This window comes from Denticeps clupeoides, unplaced genomic scaffold (genome assembly GCF_900700375.1).
Source record: "Denticeps clupeoides unplaced genomic scaffold, fDenClu1.1, whole genome shotgun sequence".
In the NCBI taxonomy this organism is placed as follows: Eukaryota; Metazoa; Chordata; class Actinopteri; order Clupeiformes; family Denticipitidae; genus Denticeps; species Denticeps clupeoides.
The window spans coordinates 38,915-65,238 of record NW_021630105.1 but is presented as its reverse complement, the minus strand read 5'-3'; the positions used below and the strand labels follow the sequence as shown (position 1 = coordinate 65,238).

At 44.2% G+C, this 26,324-nt stretch overlaps 1 protein-coding gene across 1 annotated transcript; it reads left to right on the top strand.

Annotated features, from left to right (window-relative positions):
- Positions 1 to 763: 763 nt before the first annotated feature.
- On the top strand, positions 764 to 26,193 carry gpc1a (glypican 1a). Its single transcript, XM_028969131.1, has 9 exons — positions 764 to 1,023; positions 15,519 to 15,677; positions 18,884 to 19,278; positions 21,422 to 21,587; positions 21,666 to 21,796; positions 21,888 to 22,016; positions 22,301 to 22,434; positions 23,058 to 23,233; positions 23,654 to 26,193. The coding sequence occupies exons 1-9, from the start codon at positions 867 to 869 to the stop codon at positions 23,854 to 23,856; spliced, it is 1,650 nt and encodes a 549-aa protein (XP_028824964.1). The 5' UTR covers positions 764 to 866; the 3' UTR covers positions 23,857 to 26,193.
- The last annotated feature ends 131 nt before the right edge of the window (positions 26,194 to 26,324 follow it).

Below are 26,324 nucleotides of genomic sequence, written 5' to 3'. Positions count from 1 at the left end.
AACTCATGTTCTATAACTCATGCTCGATAACTCATGCTCGATAACTCATGCTCTATAACTCATGTTCGATAACTCATGTTCGATAACTCATGTTTTATAACTCATGTTCGATAACTCATGTTCTATAACTCATGTTCTATAACTCATGTTCTATAACTCATGTTCTATAACTCATGTTCTATAACTCATGTTCGGTAACTCATGTTCTATAACTCATGTTCGATAACTCATGTTCGATAACTCATGTTCGATAACTCATGTTCTATAGCTCATGTTCGATAGCTCATGTTCGATAACTCATGTTCGATAACTCATGTTCGATAACTCATGTTCGATAACTCATGTTCTATAGCTCATGTTCGATAACTCATGTTCTATAACTCATGCTCGATAACTCATGTTCGATAACTCATGTTCGATAACTCATGTTCGATAACTCATGTTGGAAGGAAAGGTGACATGTGTCCTCTGTATTTAACCGTCTCCCTTGGTGACAGTGGGCACCATGTCAGGCGCCCGGGGACCAGTGTGTGGGAATGGGTCCTTTATTAAGGGGACCTCAGTGGAACCTCGAAGTTCGGGATTTGAACCAACTTTTGAGCCCTTCGATTGGTCAATAACTGCAGTCATATTTTCTTCACATGTTAATTGGTCACCACAGAGAGAAATGCAGAATGAAAGGCAGATGTTGCGCTGCACCACGCAGCGACGTCAGGGGGCGTGTTCCAGCGCCACCCTGCAGGTGGAGCCGCGGAGAGGACCAGCAGCATCATTCCTGTCCAGCGCCGGGAGAGGACCGTGGCGCCCGGGGATGTAGCGCCGTGGCCGCGCCTTGTTCCGACCGTCCGGGAAGTGACTTCGCAGAAATGGATTTTACGGCGACGGTCCTGCTCCTCTCCGCCGTCGCCGTCCCGTCGTTCGCGGACAACGCGGCCAGCAAAGCGCGGAGCTGCTCGGACGTCCGCCAGTTCTACAGCGGGAAGGGGTTCACCCTGCACGGCGTCCCCCAGTCGGAGATCTCGGGTAAGGAACCCCGAAATGTCTCTCGCCGCTCGGTTCTCGTTTAAAATGCCGCCTCAGACGCCCCAGAAATGAACGAGTCTCCCACGCGTGTTGCGGGTTGCGTGTTGCGGGTCGCGTGTTGCGGGTCGCGTGTTGCGGGTTGCGTGTTGCGGGTCGCGTGTTGTGGGTGTGACTGCTGCAGGCCTGTCTGTTCAGGTGCAGGAAGGCGGCATCATGCCATGAAACCATGAACAGTTCTTATCAGGCTGGAGCTGAAGCAGCAGGACCTGGTGGCGTCTGGAAGAGTCGCTCACTGAGTCACCGTGAATCATCTCCCAAGTTCCTCAACTGGCGACATGAAGACACTTTCACACCAGAGTTACACTGGAGCTGCACAGAGGAACGTGCTGAGGTGCAACAGGATAGATGCTGTACACACACACACACACAACACAGACACACGCACACACATACACACACACACACACACACACACACACACACATACATACACACACACGCATGCACACATGCACACGCATGCACACATACATACACACACGCATGCACACACGCACACACTCACACACAACACACACACACACATACATACACACAATACACAGACACACACACACACACACAATACACAGACACACACACACACACACATACACACACACAATACACAGACACACACATGCACACATACATACATACACACACACATGCACACACACACACACACACACACACACACACACACATATATATATATATATATATACATGCATGCGCACACACAGACACACACACACACACAATACACAGACACACGCACACACACACATACATACACACACACACACACATACATACACGCACACACGCATGCACACACGCACACACATGCACACACACACGCATGCACACATTCATACATACATACACACACACGCATGCACACATACTTACACACATACATACACACGCAAACGCATGCACACACACATACACACACACACAATACACAGACACACACACACACACACACATGCACACACACACTCATATATATATATATATATATATATATATATATATATATATATATACATACATGCATACGCACACACAGACACACACACACGCACATTCACTTGCATGAACACATACATACATACATACACACACACATACACCCACGCACCGACACATACACACACGCATACACACACACTCACACAGACACACACACACTTCTGGTGAACAGCCACATTACATTATTAGACTTCTGAATGTCGTTATTATAGAAGTAAGAATTGTGTGGCTGTATGTTTGATGGGAAGTTAATGTACGACAATGATCTGGATGTAAATGGCGTTCTATACATCCCCCACCCACGTGTACCCTGCGGTGTGAGCTTGTGATAAATGCCGAGTGTACTTTAGTGCACCGGCGGGATGAGTAAAGTGCTCTTGAAAATGCGGGACATATGGCCGTGCGTTTTGATGCTGGTGACCTGGTGTAACCAGGCCAGGTAAAGCACCACAGTCTGGATATCAGAACCATAGCCTGAATACTGATGTGCCAACGGCGTAATCCAATCACAGCGCTGCTGGCGGACAGGCAGACAGCGGGTCTCCAGGCTGAGGGACAGGCCGCAGGTTCTTGTCTGCGTTGGATGAGGAACGTCTTGTGAACAGATTAAAGAGCGTCTCAACGCTTTACTACCATGTGACGTCTTGGTGACAGACACCGCTGAAAAAACGTTAGAACCAGCAACCTGCATTGTGGAGTATTTGACCTCAGTAATAAGAAAAATAAGAAAAATCACAATTAAAAAATATTAAGTTGCATGCATAAGATAAGCAGAACTGGAATAAATGATCATTACTGATATATTAGGGCATGGCAAACTATAAATGAATACGAATGTAAAATGTTGTTAATGGTGTTCTGGGCCGGAGATTGCCGGTTGGCTCAGTGGAGATTTTCAAGGTCACCTCGTTCTGTCTCAATGACACCGTGCACAAAGCACGGCTGGGGAAAGGCACCCCTTCAAAGCCAGAATCATATTTTATTCATGTAAGACAAATTGTGGGCTTCTGCAGGGGAAAAACAATTTAATACGGGCCTTCCCGCAATATTTGAATTATAATGTGCATGTATAATAAAAGGCAGCTTTTATAATGATATAAAGGTGTCATAAAATACCTACATTTTACTGTGGAAGGTTACATGAGCTTTTTAACAGTCCTTGCATTACCTGCTTTCTTTCAGTCGTGTACACGGGAGGGAGAGGTTTTCCTATATCATTTGTTTAGGGCAAAAAGTAACTGGAGATGCCTGCTATTGTGCGGGAGTCGGGGTGGTGACACCCAAGTCGGCCATCTTTACATGAAATGGCCCCACATTGTGTGCTGTTCTTTAGATGACTGGGCGAGACCCCGAGCCCTGCGGAGGATTCAGACAAAGGTGGGATAATGTTACATATATTTAGGCCATTTACGGAAAAAAAGAGAAAAATCGGTGGCCATCAGAACTGGGTTAGTTTATGCACGGTGTGATTTTTAATAACGCCACGTTCTCTGCCGTGGAGGAGGAATTGGGACACACCCATGAAGACATCTCCTCGCACGCCCATCTCGTTTTTTCTGCTCCAGTTCACTACTGTCCTCTCCCCGCTGCTCATCTTTCCATCTCTATTCTCTCTTTTTTTTACAGTTTAAATGTCGATAATGATCTGTTTTGGTTTCTGTGCATGTTCCTTATTCTCTTATCGACCGTTCTCTCCTGCCCGGCGGTGGGTATTGGCAGCTGCGTCGCGATGCAATACGATACGCAATCAATCACCGCAACAGCACATGATTTCTAGTCAAATCTCTAATCGAATCCTGCTGAAAATGATCAATGAAATGGAATTATGAATTCACACGTATAATACTTGGTCTAATCAGAGGTCTGTGCATGAATTGGTTCTGCATGCACTGCGCTTGTGGTTATTGGAAATTAAAAAGCTGCCGTTAGAGCAGCCCGAGTTTTGAATTGGATTTTATTGGTTCTTTATAAAAGAGAACAATTAGGAAAGAATAATGTGATAGTAATATGAGAATTTGGGGGGAAAGCCACAGATTTTCCCCTGAAGGGACCAGACGTTCTTCATGATGACAGCGAGTCGGAATCTTGGTGAATAATGACGGATCCCTGCTCATTTGTCTCCACACCGTTTCTTAGCTTTTCTTGCTCGTATTGTTTTTTGTGATGCATTGTGGGATTGTGAATGTCACAGTCACGTTACTGATCCATGGAACTGAGGTGGAGATGGCCTGTTTCCGAGATTACGGATTCTGGACGTTGTCTCTTTTTTTTGTTTTTCATGTTTTTCTCCGGCCAGCGTGGCACTGAGACGAAGGTGTTGGGGACGGGGGTGTTGGGGACAGGAGTGATGGGGACAGATGTCTGATGGTTGTCTGGCATGCAGTCGCGGCGGAGCAGCATCTCATCACACCGCAGCGGAATTCAAAATCTAATCTGACACAAAGGTTTTTTTCTTCAGTCAGTCTTCTGTGGGAAATGTGTGTGTGTGTGTGTGTGTGTGTGTGTGTTGTTACCTTCAGGATGCCACACCCGCTGCTGCTTGTCGGGTCTTGAGGATCGATGGTCTCGGCGTTGGAACTCAGTTGGGCCTTGGAAACACCAGCTCTGATCTACACACACACACACACACACACACACACACACACACACACGTGACTGCACTCGTGGGGCCTGCTGCCAGGTTACACTCAGGTCTTTTCACTCCACACACACACACCTGTGTTTGACTGGGAGGATCTCTTTAGTGAAAAGCTAATGGTGTTTGTGTGTGTGTGTGTGTGTGTGTGTGTGTGCTTGCACACACACACACACACACTGTTATGTCACTTGCGCAGAATCACTGTATTGCTCCATGGTGGTGGCTCAGCTCTAAATGACATCTGGACACATTCCTCCAGCCTCCATCACATGGTGATGGGTGGATTTTTGGTCGTGTCTCCTTGTCCCCTCTATGTCTTGTGTATTGGTACGTGTGTGAGTGTGTCCTTAGTAGCAGAGATGCACAGTGAAAGAGTTCGAATCCTCTGCTATGTTCCTCTGGAGGCAGCGGTGGCCTGGCGGTTAAGGAAGTGGCCCCGTAATCAGAAGGTTGCCGGTTCGGATCCCGAGGTGCCACTGAGGTCCCCTTGATGAAGGTCCCGTCCCCACACACTGCTCCCCGGGCGCCTATCATGGTGCCCACTGCTCACCAAGGGTGATGGTTAAATACAGAGGACACGTTTCACCGTGTCACCGTGTGCTCCACATCCTCATTGTCTGCTTTTTGATCCCTGGCAGAACCTTCTAGATGGTCTTATATGTGGAAACGTGATGTGGCTCCACCAGTTCTGCTTGCCATTCTGTCACGATCTGCTGCGGTTTTGTACGGTATGGGGGGGTTGTGAACATTTCCACGCCACCGCAGCCACTACGTGGGTAGAGTGTCTCCTGTAAATTGAAGCCATGTGAGGCCGTTTTTGGTGTTTGGTTATTGGAGAAGCTGTGAACCCCTGACGTCCTGCTCAGTAATGATGTGTTTGGCACTGGTGCTCCAGTGGTGGTCCAGCGGCTAAGGAAGCGGCCCCTAACCAGAAGGTTGCAGGTTCAAATCCTGATCCGCCAAGGTGCCCCTGAGGTCCCCTTGATGAAGGCCCTGTGCCCACACACCGTGTGCTGTGTTGCAGTGTCTCACAATGACAATCATGTCACTTTCACTGCATCTTACTGTCTATACAGTTGTGGAGTAATATCAATATTAATGTGATTGTGTTGATAGATGGGGGGGTGAAGGTTACTGCTGGTCTACAGACTTTTTGTGCTCATGATGCAGAGAACCGGATGGCCAACAGAGATGTAGAAATGTAAAATACCGAACATTCAAGTGTTCCATTGATTCCTGGCCTGAAATATATAGATGCGCTTCTTGTCAGACGTTCTTTTGGTCTGAGGTGACACCAGATACAGTAGTAGCCCTTACTACCATCATGTCCCTGAGCAGGACATTTAACCCTGAGTGTCTCCAGAGGGACTGTCCCTGTACCTACTGACTGTAAGGTGCTCTGGATACGGGCGTCTGGTAAATTATGTAAATGTAGGTTTTTGAGGGATTGGCCGATGAAGACATTAATCTGTAGTGGACAGTATGTGGTCCCCTTATTTTTTAGTGTATGGCTAAAAAATAAGGGGATCTGTACCAAAAGCTTTCGTTTCGGTTGCGGTTCTCCTTCAGCGCTTTGGAGGCTCGTTTTGGCGTCACGGCCGCCAGTGTCAGATTATCGGTTTCATGCTCGGTCAGTTAAGCCCCTTTACAGGCCAGTGAAAGGATGAATTAGCGGGTCCAGGCCTCGTCACCGTAGATCATGAGCCCGATGAGGAGAGACGTGGTGGAAACGTGAGGCCGTGCTTGGTCTAATCCCCGAAGCTGGAAGGGACGTGTCACTCCAGGACTCTCACGAGGCTCCGGCCGCATGCTGCTACAAAACCACTTTGCACAAAATGACTCTGCGCTTTTTACCTTACTGCTCTTTTTTATGGCTCTTTTTCTATTTTCTTTAAACATTGTAAAAAAAACTGTAACTCATTTGCACACCTTCACCCTGTCAGTTACACATATTGTATGTTAAAGACGTAAAAGTGTAATATTTGGTTATGTTTGCAATATTTGCATATTGGTTCATTGTTTACTTGCAACATTTGCAATACTGTGGTCTGTAGCAGTCGCAAAAAGCATTTCACTGCACATCATACCTTGTATGACTGTGTATGTGACAAATAAAATTAAATTTGAATTTGCATGCAGACGCCAATGCACACAAATGCAGTAGGCAGCGAATCATATGGAAAGGACAGGTACTATAGGCCGCACAAACTCGACCCGACAGCTCTGCAGCAGATACGGACATACCGTGTGTGCTTCTGGAGAAATAAGAAATAAATGTTCTGTAAATGTGCCGTTTGTAATGGATTGAAGAGGCAGTATTATCTCGAATGTTCCTCTGCCACGTGGGACGGCAGGGTTGGAGACTCCCTGCAGAATCACAGCACAGAGCGCATATGTTTGTTCACTCGCGATATGTAATCTCCCCAGTCGTCTGCTAATTAAAGGCTGTAGAGATGTGTGTGTGTGTGTGTGTGTGTGAAGGACATGCGATGTGCACTCAGGTCACCACACTTTTCAAAAGGAACTTTCTCTTTAGTGCTGGCAGCGCTAATCTGGATGGTCCGGTCGAGTCTCATTCGTATAATTTACCGTGGGATTGGAGCACTTTGAAACGCGCAGATAATCTCTCGCTAATCCTTACTTTGTAATCCATGTTTCAGGTGAGCTAAATATGGCAATTTGAAGCAGGTCAAAGAGCAAGAGTCTTCATGCATGCAGTGCAGCAGATAAATGGGAATAAAGGCCTCGATTATCAATGCATTATGATCAGTCCCATCAGTCCTCACATTACGTTTTCAAATACATCAGTGAGATGAGAGTTAGAGCCTCGTTCACACGGACGTCTGCACCAGCCGTTTTTCAAGGTGTCCACACAGGCGTCCCGCACCAGTCGGCAGGACGTTCGGATGGCGTCAGATAAAACGTCCTAGTTAAAAAGTAGGGCCAGCAGTGGCTGCCTGATCTGAATACAGGGAATCCCGGAGCCCTGTCACTACAGCACTACATTTTAACCAGAAATTCACCAAGCAACATCATTACCATATAATCAATTATGTTCTGCATGGCATCAGATTGACATTAACCCCGATACTCTAATCTGATCTTTCACCTTTACGTTTTTTGGTTTGACTGCATTTTATGTTTATGCTTTGTATTTTATAGGGAAACTTACAGACTTTGCAGATCTTGAATTTTACAGACAAAAATCTGAGATCACCCGGGTCGTGAGACAAAAATGAATTATTAGTTATAGCTTTTAGGCATAATATCGGATAAGGTAAGAGCTAAGAGTTTGATCATGACTGGGGTCCTTTTAATCTGCATGGTATAGATGGTATAAACAGGGTATAAATGTGGCAAACGGGAGATTTTTTTTAAGACCGACCTACTGCAGAAATACTTGCTGATGGCGAGTTGCATCACCTGCACGAAACTCACAGCAGGGATTCCGTGGATCTTTAAAAACGATCCAAAAATATCATTAAACATGACTAGTAATCTTTAAATCTGGAGTTTAAAGGTTCTATAAACACTCAAAAAAAGCCTTCAATCTGTCAGTAATTCGCCTGTCTCTGCGCACTTCCACGTTTGCAGCCCGTTTCTTGAATTTTGCTGCCTATTATTAGCAGTAAAAAAAGAGTGAAATGTCCCTTGTCCCTTCTCTGAAATGTGACTTGACAAACGCAGTAATCTAATGATGGTGGGATTACAGACTCAGCAGCAGTCCCCCTGGGCGCGGCCCTCGCTGTCACCTCATTACAATGCCGTCATCGTCCAGCGGTTCCCCCACTCTGCGGGCGTCGCCGCTCCCAGGCTGGGATCTTCCCTCTTATTAGTCCACGCCGCTGCTCCCCCAGGAACATCTGAGCGGCGAGACCTGAACGCGCCTAAAAATACCCCCGAAGCTCGCATCCAGACTGCATCAGGTACCGTGGTAGGTGTGTGTTGGTAAATTCTGAGGCTCTGTACACACACACACACACACACACACACACACACACACACAAGGCTGGCAGACAGAGCAGAGTAGTAAAACGCTTTGGAAACATCATACGGCCTAATCTAGAATAAATAAAGGCCTTTTCAATGTTATTATATGTAATGCGTAGAAAGTAAAGCGCTTCTTGGAGACGTTTGGCCTTCAGATGAGCTTGTGACTTTCAAGTCTTTCATGATAAATCCCAGAAAGCGAGCTGTGGTAATTGGGGCCATGCCTGAGCAGGCTTGCCATGTCGGAAACCTTCAGGGTTCTCACAGAACGCTTTGGCAGAATAATTGTATGCGGCACCAAAAAAAACCTCCCATGTGTCGCTGTGCTGCAAACTTGGCCTTCTAATAAAGTCCAGAGGAGGAGGAGGCCACACCACTCCCTCCGAGGATCAGAGGAGCTCATTAGACACCTCCATTTCTGCTTTTTTATGAAGCACATTCTTCACTTTTTAAGCCCTTCTCCAAAGGTAATAAAGATTATATAGATGTGTACGGTAGCACATTCTAAATCAGATACAGACTTTACAAAGTAGCCCGAGCTCAGTGGGGTGCGCACACACACACACACACACACACACACACACACACACCTTCGGACATGTCTGTCCCTTACACCGCCAAGCGCGCTCATTTACAATGAAATGGCCCCAGAAAACAATTATAGCGTCATTTTCAGCGCTTTAAGAGGGCGCAGCAGAGCGGCTTTGATGTCGCTTCTCGCGGCACACAGTGACGGGGCATCAGTCGTGTTTACGGCCCCGGCGTGCTGGCCTTGGCCGGGGGGCAGAGGTCGGGGCCTTTTAAACCAAGGCAGTGCGGCGCCACGATTTCAGCACCTCCGCGGTGGACCTGAACCGTGGCGGCGCCTGAAGACGTGACCCTGTAAAAATCAGGAAGGCTGAGAGAATCGGGATGGAACGAATTGAGGTGGAAGGTAGACAAAGCGCATGAATAATTGAGTGATAAAGAAGAGTAATGCATCATTAAAATGGCTTTGAAAAGGAGCGATAGAACAGTGGATAAAACAGGAAACTGCCTTTTCATTTAAAAAACATTTTTCTTTTACAAAACCCATTTCCATTTATATTAAACATCCCTGCCAACAGACCATTTATGGGCAAATCATGGTAACATGTTACATTCAAATTCAGAGAAACAGCTTGTTTGTGTATCTTTTGATGTCTAAGGAACATTTTACACTAGACTCAATTTTTAATTAAGGACCAGGTTTAGGTTCGTTTTTATTAAGAACCATATAACGAATCCATATTTGACACATGTATCCGGATCTGGGGGCGCGGACTGGCTGTTCATAATGTCCATATCAGCACATCACTTTATGTTCTAGGCAAAAGGCAGAATTTTGTTCTGTAGGAGATTCGTTGGATTTTGTGTTTGTAATTTTTGAGAAAATTCATTTATTTAATTCCCCAGCTTTTCTTAAATGCCGATAAATTTTACCAACTAAATGAATAAACGAAGCATTTATAATGTTTAATGTTTCTGTGACACATTAAAATGTTGCTTATATCTTATACATCAAGTTATACACCAATATAATGATGAATATCCAGCCAGTGGCTTATACATTTAGCACACTTCATAGAAAATGCTGATATATAAATCGTCTAGCACTATTTGGGATATGGTTTTTCGGCCATTTACATTTACAGCATTTATCAGACGCCCTTATCCAGAGCGACTTACAGTCAGTAGTTACGGGGACAGTCCCCCCCTGGAGACACTCAGGGTTAAGTGTCCTGCTCAGGGACACGATGGTAGTAAGTGGGGTTTGAACCTGGGTCTTCTGGTTTATAGGCGAGTGTGTTACCCACTAGGCTACTATCACCATTTACTGCAGATATCTATTTTTTTTTTGCCTGTAATATGCGGGATTGTCATCAGACAGGTCCAGACAGAAGCTCAGTCTTGGTTTTCTCCTCCGTATTGTCCTCTGTATGATAATCTCCTTGATATACTTTAATCCCTGCTCCATATATTCACAGCCTTTGTGTGCCAACAGGCATCGGTGTCCAGCTTGAGCTTTGGTCTTGTATGAATCCAACTCACATTAATATATAACACCCAACGGATGGTATGGATATAATCCCCAACACACAGAGGTTTTTTCATCTTCCCTCGTTGTCCCGCCACGCTGCTGTCACTGCATTTTAAATTCTGGCTTTAATGCGTTGTGTGCAGATTATGGGGTGTTGTGTTAAATGATGGCGACTCTTTAGCGGCTTAGTTCACCCCGCAGTTTCCCCGCGACCTCAGCCCGCCCACAGCACCCACTTTTCAGAATAAGGTCAGCGTTAATGCCGGAGATTAGGGAGGTCGGACAGTTTCCTCTGAGCGGTTTATGTGTTTATGGGTGATTTACAGAAATGCTATCTAAACACAGCATATATCACGCTCACAGTAAAATCCTGATATTTGCCCTTTAAATTATGTGATTTGGCCAGTTGTAATAGAAGTAAGTAAGATGAATATGATTATTTATTTAAAAGTAATATGAATATGATTATTAATAGTTTAGTGTAGAAAGTGATGCAGAGGGGGGATGGACTAAGTGAAAAGGATGAAGGAAATCCTTCATTGACTTCATATTTCTCACAGCAGCGGTGGGATGTGCTGGTTGGATCCTGGGGGCGGGGCCTGTTCACACCGACACTGGCAACACGCCCGTTCAGCTGAGGGGTGAGATCCATGATGGCACAAGTGACAATTTGCTGACTTATATATATATATATATATATATATATATATATATTTTTTTTTTCTTCATTTCTAATTTTCAAAAATAGTCACAAGCGCTTCTCTGTGATAAGTGGTTTGGTTTTTGTTCATATCCCAAAATGGTTCTCACTCCTCGATATGCCGCATGATTTATGCTTCTCTGTCACTGGAGATGAGTTCTTGATGGACCACCTCATCTTTTAGATCAGGTGACGGGTCACTACTAACATTACATCCATGTAAAATGCATGAAAACAAATTCATGGCCCAATCAGCTTAAACTGAAGTGTTTCACAACTGGGGTCAGCAGGTCGGGTTTGTGAAAATGTTTCCTTTTTACCGAACCATATTAAAATCGTTACATAGCCCGTGCCATTATGTTGTGGCTCGGTTGAGTTCCTGCTCTGACAACTGTGAAGATCCTTCATGCGTCATGAGCTCAAACCCATGAGGCGGGTCTCATTTGGGATGAAAGTGACTTTGACACATTGGCCCATTTCCCCACAGCTCCTTGAAGATGACTTTCAGGATCAGTGCCAGTTTCCCAGGCTGAGGAGAAATGAAGTGAAATGAAGATGCATATTGTATGTGTGGTCCACCCCACCACCACGCTTAAACATCTACCTGCTTTATCCGTGTCCTCGTGAGCTTTGGTAATACATGCAAATTGTCCCCAAGCTCTCAGTAACCGAATTGGCGGCGTAAATGTTTAATGGCATTTAGCAATTACCTAACATCTTGGTGATGTGATTATAGGAGGGAAGTGATTTAGAGAACGGTGCAGGCGAGCTGTGGCGATCTGCTGAACCAGAACTGGGGGATGCCGCTCACAATCCAATTTACCCACACTGGCCATTTATCAAAGCAGATCCTGTGGAAGAATCGGTGTGGGTTGATGGCGGCGGCCGGGCCCAGGGGACGTTTTAGAGATGAATGAGGAAAAATATCACTGCCATTAACAAATGGCCCCGATTCTGGATTTTGGTCCCCCATCGTCAGTGTGGGACGACCAGACTGCTAATTCAGTTATTTCCTGTGTGCATGTGGTATTACTGTGCAATGTTGAAATTACTTAAAGGTACAATATGTGTAGTTTATTATGGTGAGAATTAAACAGCATTGTGATGCATGGTTCTAAAACTATTTTGGGAATATTATAAACATTATATTTGTTCTATATTTATTATATATTAATGAAATATTGTGCCACAATTTAAAATACTCCAAATAAATTATATGAACGATAATTTAAAGAATGAGGCAAATTTTTGATTAAAATTCTGTATTGTTTTTCCGCATAATAAAACCTTCTAAAATGTCGTATGGACCCAAATAACCCAATTCATCCAACATTTGGTGTAAAATGGTCTTCTGAGCATGGTTAGGGTAACGTTAAGATGTTCTTCCAGGGACCAGGATTGGGAAGCTCTGCTTCGTGGCACAGATTTCTCAGCCAAGACCTCAGGGACTGTTTTTTTGTTCCGTTCCAGAGACCAACAGATCTGAATCAAGCAATCAGTGTTCCACTGACCCTGGTGTATTCAGAGGCGGAACACTGACTGGGTCCAGAACAACTAATGCAAGGCAGTAGAGAGGGAAAGAGAGACAGAAAGAGGGCAGGAGCTTAAAGAACAGGATCAAGAGATTTTCTTTCTTGATTTTGGCTGGGATTCAAATGGGACACACATACCAAAACCTTAAAGCTGTTTTAAAGGCGTTCATTTCCAGTACTACACTAGAGGTGGAAATTTCACCAAGTGACCAGTGGCACTACGCAATCAGGATACCTTATCCACATTACTGTCATTTTTCAATTTTCAGTCTCATGAAGACTCAGTACTTCCACTAAACTATAAGATATCATGTGTAACACATCGCAGTGTAACAGAAGGTAATGTAAAGTAATATCATAACCGTTATCATGTTATATAAATAAACAGAATTTTTGAACAAACCTTTGTGACGAAGACGAGATGCAATATAAATGCTGTTGATGTGAAGATAACTACAATGAAATATAATGTGTAATATTGTTTGCGACTAAATATGGTTTACAAAATTAAAACTAAATAAAAATAAAAACACATTTTTGTTGATGAAAAGGAAAGAAGACGTTATTTCATTTAATCGCATTATTATTTTTATGCAGTATTTCTGTTTCCTGTATCTCACTTCCACAATATGCAATCATGGCATTAATTGCTATGGGTGAGCAGTTGGCAGGGACAAAAAGGAATGGATGTAGAGTATTCGTGAGTATATAAAGTAACAATAATATATTAATAAGAGTAACTATGAAATTGGTTTGATTAAAATAATATTTTGTCAATTTTCATTGATTAAAACTAGACTAAAGTCAACTAAAACTAGATTAAAATGATTCTGGACATGACTAAGACTAAAATGACAGCTTGATGCAAAGACTCGACTAAAACTAAAATTAATACAGGCAAAACAACTATACAGATCACTTAACATATTGTAATGTTACATAATATTTTACGCAACATTTTGTAATGTAAGCAAATTAATGTCAAACAGTGTTCATTAATTTGAGGTTTTGACTTTGCAGCGTATGATCTCTAGTTATATTGGAGAATGCTGGTCTTTCTCCCTGCATGGTGGGTTGGAGCAGGAGAGCAGATGCATCTGTCTTGTCCTCCCCGGTCCCTTGTCAGCAGAAATTGAAATGCAGGGCACACTCGCGGACAGCCTGCTGGCTGAAATGGACAAGCCCTCGTGAGGCAGCCGGAGATGAGATGTTTAATGAGATTGAGGTCCTCCTCGGCAGCCGTGGAATATGATCTTACTATCCCCACCTCATTCGGCTTTCTCACAGACTCGCACTTTCCCCGCGGGCGACTCCGGCGCATTAAATCACCTCAGTGCGGCACACGCTGAAGTCTTCTGTGGCTTAAATGCCGCTGTTATTAAAAAGGTGAGCAGGAGATTTGATAGGCAAGCAAAGACTTTGCTGCACCTTCTTATTAGTAAGTTACCTCTGCGCCCTTTTATGCCCCATACTGGCAGTTTGTAGAGCCAGATTTACAGTTTTTTCCTTTATGGTGTATTTTCAGTCATGTGTGTGCCGGCTTCTGAACAAAAAAGCGGATCAAAACATTTTTGGGGGACACATTAGTTAAAGTGCAGCTATTTACACCATCCACCAATTTTTATTTGACTTTGTCACATTAGCTGCACCTGCTTCAAAGATGTACCTCGATAAATATGTCAATTCAGCCTCTTTGTGCTTTTTTCTCTTCTTTTTCCTGCATGGGGCAGACATTATAAAAAATGCATGGCAGTGATAGCTTCTCTCGCTCCAGTTCCCCACCAGGCTTCAGTGGGAGGACTGGGCAGGGCTGGGCACACACTGCCGACCTGCTGAGGGACTGCAGTTTGCCGTGTGGGCGTGTGTGTTTTGGGGGTGAAATTATTTCAGGCTGTGCACTTCTGCTGGGTATGGCAACCCTCATTAACATTTGACTTTTTTAATTGGCTGACGCTTGCTTCTCTAAAGGATCATTTTGTCTCCACGGTTGGTTTAATGCAGCTTCATGCCAGCTTCACCATCATTCTGTTTTCATGTGTCTTTTTTTTAAAGTGGCAGTGATGGCAGTGATGGCAGTGTCTGAGAGCTTTGTAACATATGTACATGATACAACGTAATTTAACATATTATAACGTGTCACATATATGTAACGTCATATTATAACGTATGTCATATCATATTGTATCACATTGTAACATTGTAACCTTTTTTGTAGACTTTGTCCCTGTAAAATGACATCCCTCTTTTTATTTTAATTGGGGACCCACATTCGTTTATTGTTTATGACCTAACCGGTTAGTTCTCGGTTATTAACCCGTCCCACAGACGTTTACATCTGGTCACTGGTCTCCATTGCTGGTGTGGACACTGAACGTTACTGCCATCTACAGGACTGTAATGCTCCCATCGTGCCAGGGAACTTCGGTCCAGAGTTGCATTGTTCACCGCCGTGAGCCATGATCCTTGCTCATGCCTGTGTATGGTTTCCTCCTGCAGGGGAGCACCTCCGCGTCTGTCCCCAGGGCTACACCTGCTGCACCAGCGCCATGGAGGAGACCCTGTCCAACCTGAGCCGGAGGGAGTTCGAGGGGCTGGTGAGGGAGGCGGGTCGCTCCGTACAGGCCTCCCTCAACGCCCAGTACCGCAACGTCGACAGTGAGTTCCAGCTTCACTAGCTAAACTGGGCGTCAGGTCCATGGTGGATGAATCCATGGTGTATGAATCCATGGTGGATGAATACATGGTGGATGAATCCATGGTGGATGAATACATGGTGGATGAATCCATGGTGGATGAATCCATGGTGTATGAATCCATGGTGGATGAATCCATGGTGGATGAATACATGGTGGATGAATCCATGGTGGATGAATACATGGTGGATGAATCCATGGTGGATGAATCCATGGTGGATGAATACATGGTGGATGAATCCATGGTGGATGAAGTGTGTGTGAACAGCTCACAGGCCACGTTTCTGCTGAGCTCATTTAGCATTAACGGCTCCGTCAGTTCACTTACCTTTTAATGCGCGTTTTAATGACTGCTGCTCTAATTAAAGCAGATAACAACTACCCGCTTCAGTGTGCCAACCTCTTTACCCAGAATGCCACCGGGGGAGTGTGGAGGAGTGCAGGGAAATCGATTTGGCAAGGGCACCACCAGTGCGGGGGGAAGAGATGAGTGAGGAGAGAGTGCAGGTAATTGAACAGAGATGGAGAAAAGAAAGAGAGGATGAAAGGGTGGAGAAAAGAGAATTAGGAGACGGGGGTCAGGCCAGACTGGAGTTCTGGGTTTCGGGGGACGACCTTTCCAGCCACCCACACCTCACATCACAACCTGCCCTGGACTAGAGCAGCTATCTGAGTAGAGCTTTTTAACAGGTTTAAAGCATGATCTCCTGAGTCTAGCATCCGTTTCACCTCCTCAGCCTCCATTTGGGCATCTCTCTCGCGAGAATTAAAATGCATCACCTGATGAAGGTTTAACTTTTCATTAAAACTTAACTTTTAACATGCGATATACTTTTACCAATCACCAAAACACATTTACAAGCAGCGATCATTTCAGCGATCATGCCTACCATGCTGATCATGCTGATTTAGCACAAGCTCGGGGTAACAGCTCTACACTGGACGTCAAAGGTCTACCAAGTGTTACGCTGACGCTAGGTGATTTTTATTACTTTTCTTACAGTGATGTTGCATGCGTTGCATTAAAGGACATGTTAACAATGAACATGTTAAATACAGTGTATAGCAACTTTATTCTGCTCTACTGCTTCTGATTTGCTTGATCTAACAGATTTAAATCAAAATTCCAGAGGAACTTGGTGTGTGGTGTGGTAGTAGCATAGTAGTATTGTGGTGGTAGTAGCCTAGTAGGTAACACACTCACCTATGAACCAGAAGACCCACGTTGGAACCCCACTTACTACCATCGTGTCCCTGAGCAAGACACTTAACCCTGAGTGTCTCCAGGGGAGACTGTCCCTGTAACTACTGATTGTAAGTTGCTCTGGATAAGGGCGTCTGGCAAATGCTGTAAATGTAAATTTTGGTTTTCTTGCTTCAGGGAAAAATGCTGTAGAAAATCCTAATTTCTTTAGATTTGGGTTAGAAAATTAGACAAATAGATTCATTGATTTATTTCAACCTGTGCAAACATACTTGTACAGAATGCAAAGAGAATTTCTGCACTATTAATCAGCTTTCAAGTTGAAATTTCAGAATTTCACTGTAATTTTGAACTTCACGAGGCCTACCCATCACAGAGCCTCCAACTCCTCTGTACATTCTGACAATCACTCCACAAAGGCTGTTTCCGAGGATTTTTGGGCTCAGTTCTCGTATAATTTGGCACATGTCAGGCTTTAAAGAATGGCTTTTTAAAATTAAAATATGCAGATTTACAGAAGAATACAAAAGCAAACACAGACTTTCTGCTCTTAAGACCATAAAACCCTCAGGACATGACATTTTTTTCATTTCAGACAGGCATTCTTCTGACCGTGTGCCTGAGATCGTTGTTTTTAGGGTGTTGGCAGCATTATACATGCGCCTCACACAGGGCTTTGAAGTTGAACTTAAAAGATTCGTCTTTGTCTCATTAAACCGCTGAGGCACAAAGAAAATTCTTCTGCGGTCAGACGCGCCCGTGAGAGCGCCTTGAAATGAAGAGGAAATGGAAAACGTGTCGCATCGGTGATGGACGCTGAGACGGAATCATACCATCCTATCATTAGAACCCGCTCCCCTTGATCTGAGCGCTTTTGCACAAACACGAGTGCTGACAAGTACATGCACATTTAATGTCTGGAGCAGAGAGGGCGGTACAAGGTGCTACCTGCTTCTTGGAGGCGGGACTCTAATGGGCACCATCTGCCTGGGGTACGCTCAGCTCGGAACGACTCCTCTTACTGAATATAGGTTAACGGGTTGCGGTTCTTACAAGTGTCAGTGCAAACTTGTACAGCGACAAACACTGTACAAACCAAATAATATGCTTCAATGTGATTTATAGCCTCTTAATGGCCCGGCAATATTAAATACATGTAATTACATACATAACAGCTTCAAAAAGCCAATTCTTCTCAAATAAATCTAAACTCCTGTAAATCCAAGAAACAAAATGAGAAGACTGGTCTCTGTTGGAGGTTCTGCTTCACTAGAGGATCATTTCAAGTGGATGACCATTTTTATTCTGCTGACTGCCGTCTTCATTTTCTCGGCCCTGTGGCATGTATGATGTCTCTTGCAGGTCATGTAAAAACGTTACATTTATTATTATGCCAAAATAATACAAGTGCACTGTGGAAGCCGTTTATTAGCCAGGTGAACTTTATATACTCATATACAGTATTTGATATTCTTTTAGCACAATATCAGGATTAAGTAAAATCTAGTGTTGTGGTAGTAAGTGGGGTTTGAACCTGGGACGTCCCATGGATAATTCGTCTGGCCTGTACCATATAATCTTGTGAAAAGGTACTTTGTGCAATTTAATACAAGATAAAAGAGCGTGCAGTTACTGAAAAAATCGACTTATTCATGACGCCCCTCACACATAAATAAAGGCCGACACCCTCCAAGACTGGTTTACTGTAATTCTGAGCAAAATGAGCTGCATCTAGAGAGTTCTGAGCTTCTGCTTTTTCTGCCGTGAGATTCGTCACATGGGACTTTGGTGGATTTTTGTGATCTGGACAGTTGTCCCTGATCAGGCCATAGATGAATTTGAATCATTTTAACCACATCATGTAGAATGAATTTTATATTTGTGAGCAGGGAAAGTCCAAGCAGCAATGAAGATGGGTGTAAATGAAGAGTGTGAGATCTTTACCTCCTTGTATAATGTTACAGCGTACTTCCTGGAACTTCTGGATGGTTCTGAGCGTTGGCTGGAGGAGTCCTTCCAGACGGCGCTGGGCGGCCTCTATGGGCCCAACGCAGGTGTGTTCCGCGACCTCTATGCCGACCTGCGGCGTTACTACCGCGGTGCCTCGCTCAACCTGGAAGAGGCTCTGGACGAGTTCTGGGCCCGCCTCCTGGAGCGCCTGCTGAAGGCGTCCGCGCCCGCCACTGCCCCCTTCACCGACGACTTCCTGGAGTGCGCCGCCAAGCAGACGGAGACGCTGCAGCCGTTCGGCCAGGCTCCTGGTGAGCTGAAGACCAAGGTGGCGCGGACCTTCATTGCCGCACGGGCATTTGTGCAGGGTCTCACGGTTGCCGGGGAGGTCGTTAGGAAGGTCTCACAGGTTTGGTCAACCTGCTTCTGCCATTGCTTGCATGTCCCCTCTCTCACAATGAATACTATACCTGTTTTCATTTGACTTTTATTCTAGTCTGGCGTGTGTCTTATTTTCTCAGAATCATCCATGACTGTTTTAGTCTAGTTTTAGTCAACGTAATTGTTTTTTTTAGGCTCTTTTTTTAGAATTGTAATTCTGTTTAACCTGGTAGAACAGACAAAAATGACATTTTCTTTTAGTCAAACCCATTTCACAATTAAAACAAGGTTATCTTAATATTATATTATTGTCACCTTATAGACTCAAGATTACTCGACATCCATTCCAGCAGCCGCATTTCTCCCCATGTTTTTCGACACACATTCTGTCTTCCTTTCCACTTGAAAAGGCGCTTCATCGTTTTCTTCCAGACATGTGATAACCCACCACCAAAAATATATATATAACCCAGAAGAAGCATTGTGTAATATCAATAATGCACGAATGGGAATTGATCATAATATAGACACGATTAATCGGGATGGTGTCTCCTCATTTTTGTGAATGAAAATAATGTACAGATTTTATTCAGCAAACCATATTTAGTCTCTTTTTTTATTTGTCATCAATATTACAAAATATTGTAGCGGAGGTTGGTGATTGGGAGGAAAGAGAGGCGGATCTTTGTGCTGCCAAGATGCCTTTTTATTAGACGCCATTCACCTTAGATCACAACTCGCCTACTGACTGCTCACTACTCTTAGAGGCGGCCATATTGGCTGCAAATGCTGCATTATACTTTGTTTATAGTATATTTCATTTATGTCTCGTATCGTGTTCATCACGTCACAAAGGTTCGTTGATGAAATTTTGAAAAACAATTAAGTTGATGAAAACAAATGAATAAAGTGAAACTGAATTGATTGTCATTGTGAAACACTGCAGCACAGCACACAGTGACACGGTGAAATGTGTCCTCTGTATTTAACCATCAGGCTATGTTGGCGTGCAGTCCCACAGTGTAGGATTTAGTGGATTATACTCCTGCCCATCCAGTCCACCACACAAACAGCTCTGATTAACCAGGGTTTCCTGGCTTTCTCCTCTGTGGAAGAGGGAGGCGGCAGGTGGGGTGGGAGTGGGCATCAGCCCATAGCGACGGTCTCCGTGGTGACTCCCGCTGCGTCGATGTGATTCGTTCCGGGGTCGCGGAGAAGTGGAGGATGTTCCAAAGTCATCACATAAAAACAGGAAGTCACGTGTGATCTCTGTTTGAGCTGCCACAGAAAGCAGTAGAACGCTTGGCCTTTTACATTTTAATGCTGCCATGCACTCCGCTGGCCACCATTGTCATTATTATCATACAATATTGCTTAAAAAGACAGTCATCCCCTGCCGAGTTCTGCAACAGATGAAAAGTGTTTAAACCTTTTCTCTGAACTGTTAGGCTGCCGAGATGAAAAACCCACTTATTCCCTCCTGACGGACGCTGAGGAAGGTGTTAAAAAATGATAGGTCGCTTGCCTTTCTTGACGTAGGGCTTCAGCCTCGGCCTCGGTGAAGCACCACTGTGCAGGAAGAACTGTCCAGGAGAACAGCACCTGATAATGCCTGGAAGGCAGCACTGTGATTTGTCTTAATCTAGCAGCCCTATCATCATCATCATCATCATCACCATCATCATCCTGCCTGTCTCAGTTGTCATAATCATTCGCTGGAACTTCTGAGCCCGTTTCTCCCCGCCAGGCCGTTGAGGGACTGATGGAATATGCGAGCGCATTTGCGGTTGTGTATGATGTGAGGCTCCGGCATGTCAAGAAGTAAACAAAATTAATATTTATATCATCTTGGCGCCGTCCCTGTAGGGCCGTACCTGTGAGCTTCTTAGATGTTTCAAAGACCGCTCTGGTTTCCACTTTTTTTCCTCCAAGGAGCTGCTTCGTAGGCACGAATATAACAAGATCCACCCGCAAAAGATGCTTTGTATGAATCGGGCTTGTGGTTTCAAGATATTTTGTGATCCCCTTGCATTAGCATTCTGCATATATGTTTTTTTGGTGTTCATTAGGATTATATAAGATGTGGGCGACAAGACTTGGTTTCAGTGCAACAAATTGTCCTTATCCTTGTCATTGTTGCTGATAACGATGAGTGGTGTCACTTGCGACAGGTTCCTCTTAGTCCAGAATGCAACCGTGCCATCATGGGGCTGATGTACTGCCCACACTGTCGTGGGCTGGGAATGCTGAAGCCCTGCGCCAACTACTGCAAAAACGTCATGAAGGGCTGCCTGGCCAACCAGGCCGACTTGGACTCCGAGTGGGAGAACCTCATAGGTGCGTGCAGGCCTGACTCAAACACACAAAAACACACATGGTGGCAGAGGAAATCAATGGATTTCTTTTCTTTGCCAGACACCATGCTTCAGGTGGCTGCCAGTTTTGGGAGTAACCCCAGCATGGACTCCATCCTCCACTCCATTCCAGTGCACGTCTCAGAGGGTCTGCGCACCATGCAGGAGAACATGGAGATCTACACCAGCCAGGTGTGTACATGCTTACCTTATATCGCAGAATCTTCAATTTCTTATAACAAGTTTATTAATAAAATGCATCATGTTTTTTTGCATGCCTCAGATGCTTCAGGCCTGTGGGAACCCAGAAAGCACCCAGAGTTCTTTGACTGTGGAGGGCAAGAAATTCAGCACAGTCACCGTGTTGGAGTACAAACCCTCCTCCAATGCTGCCGTCCGACTAGAGGTGCAGGTATGGACAAAAAACAGCCTAAATGGTCAATGAGGTTATTATTTAGTTTTTTGCAGAATTTGGGTATGAAATGAAACTTGAATGGCATCTATAAATTAATGATTAAAATTGAAAGTTAGGGGCCAGGGAGTTAAATGTCATCAGACCAGAAAGGTTAAGCTATCGTTGGGTGTTAAAGGTCCCATCGGCCACTCCAGACACCCATTCCGGGCCTTTATTCTGTGCAGTTACTGCATGAATAAAATATTGTAGCTGAATAATAAAACGGGTGGTGTGTCCCGCAGATCACAGACGTGTCCAGCAAGCTGAAGGAGATGGACATGTACTGGATTCAGCTCCCGCAGGCCCTGTGCAACAGTAAAGCCGCACCCAGCCCAGCCAGTGACGACAACTGCTGGAATGGCATGACTAAGGCGAGGTACAGTGCATGTTCATCCATGCCAGGTGTACCTGAGTGGCTTTTTAAAAAAATTTAAATTCACAAATCAAATTGAAGAGACACATGGGATGGTGTCACTTTGACTGTTTAGTCACATACACATGTTAAAGCATGTTGGTCCTCCCTGCCGTAAAATGATTACAGAGCAGTTTTGATTTATTGTTTGGCATGTAAGTATTATGTGACATGCCATGTCGTAAACGTGTGTGTCTGAGCGTGTGTGCCTTAATGTGATATGCAGAGATAAATGTCAGGCTCGGTAATAAAAGTGTGGCTCAAACGTTTTGGGTCATTAATAATGCATGCGAGCGATCGTTCCAGCATATCATGCCGCTGAAAGGAGCGGCCAATAGATTTGACTTATGGGCAGTTTAATGGCCGTGACAAAGAGCTTTTTCACTGTTATTGGCAGTTTCCCAGCCCAATACCATGATCATAGAGCTGTAGGCGGCGATGTGAAAGAACACTGGCGTAGGAAATAAAATCACAAATTCATTAGAGGGATTGGTGATTGACAGTTTATTGGCAGCAAGGATGTAGGAAAGCGATTTGCACTGAAAGATGGATGGAAGGGTTGCAATTGGCCTTTTTTATGTTGGCAGATACCTCCCCCAGGTGATTGGTGATGGTTTGGCCAGCCAGATAAATAACCCTGAGGTGGACATTGACATCACCAAACCAGATATGACCATACGTCAGCAGATCATGCAGCTTAAGATCATGTCCAACCGGCTCAAGAATGCGCTCAACGGCAACGATGTGGATTTCCAGGACAACAGTGAGTTCCTCATGTGGCATTTAGCGCTGGTCAACATATAAAAAAACTTAAGCATCTGTTCTGTGCATAAGAATTAGGAGTATAAGAATATCGCCAGAACGTTCTCATTTCTCTCTGATACAGAGCTAATATCCTAGTTTGGAATTGCGTCGTAGTAACATACTTTCATCTGATTTATTTAACAGTTTGGTAAAGTGACAATTGTATAACTTACATTCCAATGATGTTAAACTGCATCTGCTTTGTGTTACATTGTATTTGTATTGTGAAAGTGCTATTTAAATAAAATTTGATTTAATTTATTCATTTTTTTGGATTGAAAGTAGCTTAATGACAATAGAAGTCTTCGTGTGTTCTGCAGCAGTGTAAATGTCAACAGATCAATATTTCAACTATTTTTCCCCCTCATCTTGTCCTCAGGTGATGATGTCAGCGGTTCAGGAAGTGGGATGTGTACTGATGGGTTATGCAGCCACAGTGGACCACGTATCAATTCCAGTGGGGATCGCACTCGAATCTCAGCCTACCCATCAGAAAACAAGGCGTCGGGCACAGTGCGCCAGGCCCACCCCAGCATTGCACTAGTACTTTTGTCTTTGACCAGTGTTCTGCTGCGACGATAAAGTAAACCTCCAGATGAGACTTTTTTTGGCTTTGGATTTTGGGAAAGGGTAGAGGAGAATACAGTGGACAATTATTAAAAAAAATGACTTTTTTTGTGATATATGTTGTTTCAGATATTTGAATTTGTGCTGAACTTTTTGCTCTTTAACTTTGTAATGTCTAAAAGTTAATGACAGGCCTGTCAGCAGTTTGAACGACCCGTAAAAAAATATTGATGGTTGCACAGTGATAATGTTAGCAGGACATCGCACAAAAAAGAGGGGAACGTGCACAGGGCCCTGAATAAATTTGGGCCTTAAGCTCTGGTTGAAAACGTGGGGAGACAAAAGTTCATTAAACCTTCCATATTCCCAAGTTCTGAGATGTTGCTACATCTTAACAATTCCAGCACACAAAAAACGGGAAAAGTTTCAGAAAAGCAACAGGAACAGCCAAATGCTGCACAAGCCTGTTTGTGGACAATTTGCAGCTCGTTTTATGGCAGCAGCGAAGCCTTCAGTGGAAACCCTGAAAAACCCTGAAATTGGTAACTAGCTAGTTAGCACGGATGAAATTGTGGGCCCAGCTGGAAAGATTCTTGCATTGAGTTCATGTCATTTCTGTAGAACTCTTCTGTTCTTCAGCAAAGTCAGCAGCTCACAGCTGACACGATGGAAGAAGGGATGAATATTCTTTAAATGGGTGATTGCTGAAGAACCAGTGAAAAAGGTGCCCAGTGTGTGTTGTGTTGAATGTGTGAATAGTGCTGCCTTCACGGACTATCAGAAATATCATTATTACGAGTTCTGACCAGTCAGTGTCGTAATCTAAGAGGGAAACTCTTATTTTTTCAAAAATGCGATTTCTGATTTTGAATGCAGCATAGGCTCTTCAGCCCTCAGGATCATGGTTTTTGCTCTTTTAAGTTCTGTATAATGTTATTTTGGCCTGATTTTCTGATGCATGGTCCTTCGTCTCGTTTCTATTTATACTCCACCTCCTTAATCTCGTCCGCTTCTGTCAGCATTTAATTTACAGTTTTCCTTTCACTGGATTGGAAATTTCCTCACCTGCTTTTCCACTAAAGGTCTTTGAAAGGTTCAGTCGTGGCTGCTGTGGATTCATTCTATTTAACATTAGTTTGTTGGAAAAACACCCAAAATCTTCAGTATATTCAAATATTATTTAACCCAGTATTTACCGAGTGTCAGTTTCCCATTCATGGATTAAGCCTAGTCCCAGGCGTTTTTGGATGGTTGAAAAACCTCACGTGAAGGTGAAGTGATTGTGAGACTGCAGCACAGCACACGGTGAAACGTGTCCTCTGTATTTAACCATCACCCTTGGTGACAGTGGGCACCATGATAGTACCTTCATCAAGGGGACCTCAGTGGCTCCTCGACGGTTCGGGAATCGAACAAGCAACCTTCGGATTACGGGGCCGCTTCCTTAACCGCTAGGCCACCACTGCCCCTAACTGACATTCTCTTTTATCATTGAACTCGGCTTAACCCGTGACCAGGAAACTCAGCTTTATTGTTAATGTCACGAAAGTGGATGTTAAGAGAAATACTAACACTTGCTTTTCACCACATTTAAGTGTTTGTTTATGATGTCACATGTGAATATAGGTTGTCTTGTATGGCCTCATAGGGTACAGAGTGATGGAAGAATATCACAGTGTAAATACGAGCAGACAGAGTGATCAGGCAAGTCGTAGAAGTTACTGCCGTAGAAGAAAATGCCACCCATGTCAGGGTGACATAGCAATAATACGTGCCAAACACTAAGCAAGGAAATCCCTTTCTGTTTTGGTGTCTTTCTAATGGAAGTGGACTAATGGATGCAGCGCAGAAGGAACGTATATGTTCATCTTGTAAATGTCTGGGATTTTCTGAGCCACCTGAAGTCCTTTGCATTCGTCAGAAGAACCCTTGGACGTTTGAAAAATGATCATGAGTGACCGATGCATGTTCCCGCTCAACGATTGCATCTTCCACCATAAAATCTGTCAGGATAATCTGCAAGATTGACCACTGATCATGCTTGGCGATTGGCCTCTGCGGGCAAAGCTGTGAAAAATAATCAAAGCATGAGCTCTTCCTGCATTCATCGGGGATCAGCACATGGGAGAATCGATGGTGGAGCGGCAGCTTGGAGAACTGGTGATTGATTAGATCCACATTGATCCACATTGACTGTCTATCACTGAAGTTGTAATGAAAAAACAGAATGTGTCTAATGTTACATTTCCTGTTTCGTTGTCATGGCGGAGCCCTTGGTTATGGTCTGGAAATGTATATGTTGTTATGGTTCTGAATCAATGTCTTATTACAAACATGGTGACATTTTAAAGACGGACCGCTCTGAGTGCTTTATTTAAACGTGTTATGATCTTAACTCTTTTATCGTGTCTGAGTTTTAATTAATGGCCACGGGCCACACATCTCTAGTCTGGCCTTCCTTGAGGTGACGGTGACACAACAAA

What these genes read in the sequence shown, in the direction of transcription:
- gpc1a (XM_028969131.1), top strand. Translation starts at nt 867, where the DNA reads ATGGATTTTACGGCGACGGTCCTGCTCCTCTCCGCCGTCGCCGTCCCG. An exon ending in CCAGTACCGCAACGTCGACA is followed by an intron (nt 15,678 to 18,883) that starts GTGAGTTCCAGC and finishes ATAATGTTACAG; the next exon opens with CGTACTTCCTGGAACTTCTG. An exon ending in CCGTCCGACTAGAGGTGCAG is followed by an intron (nt 22,017 to 22,300) that starts GTATGGACAAAA and finishes TGTGTCCCGCAG; the next exon opens with ATCACAGACGTGTCCAGCAA.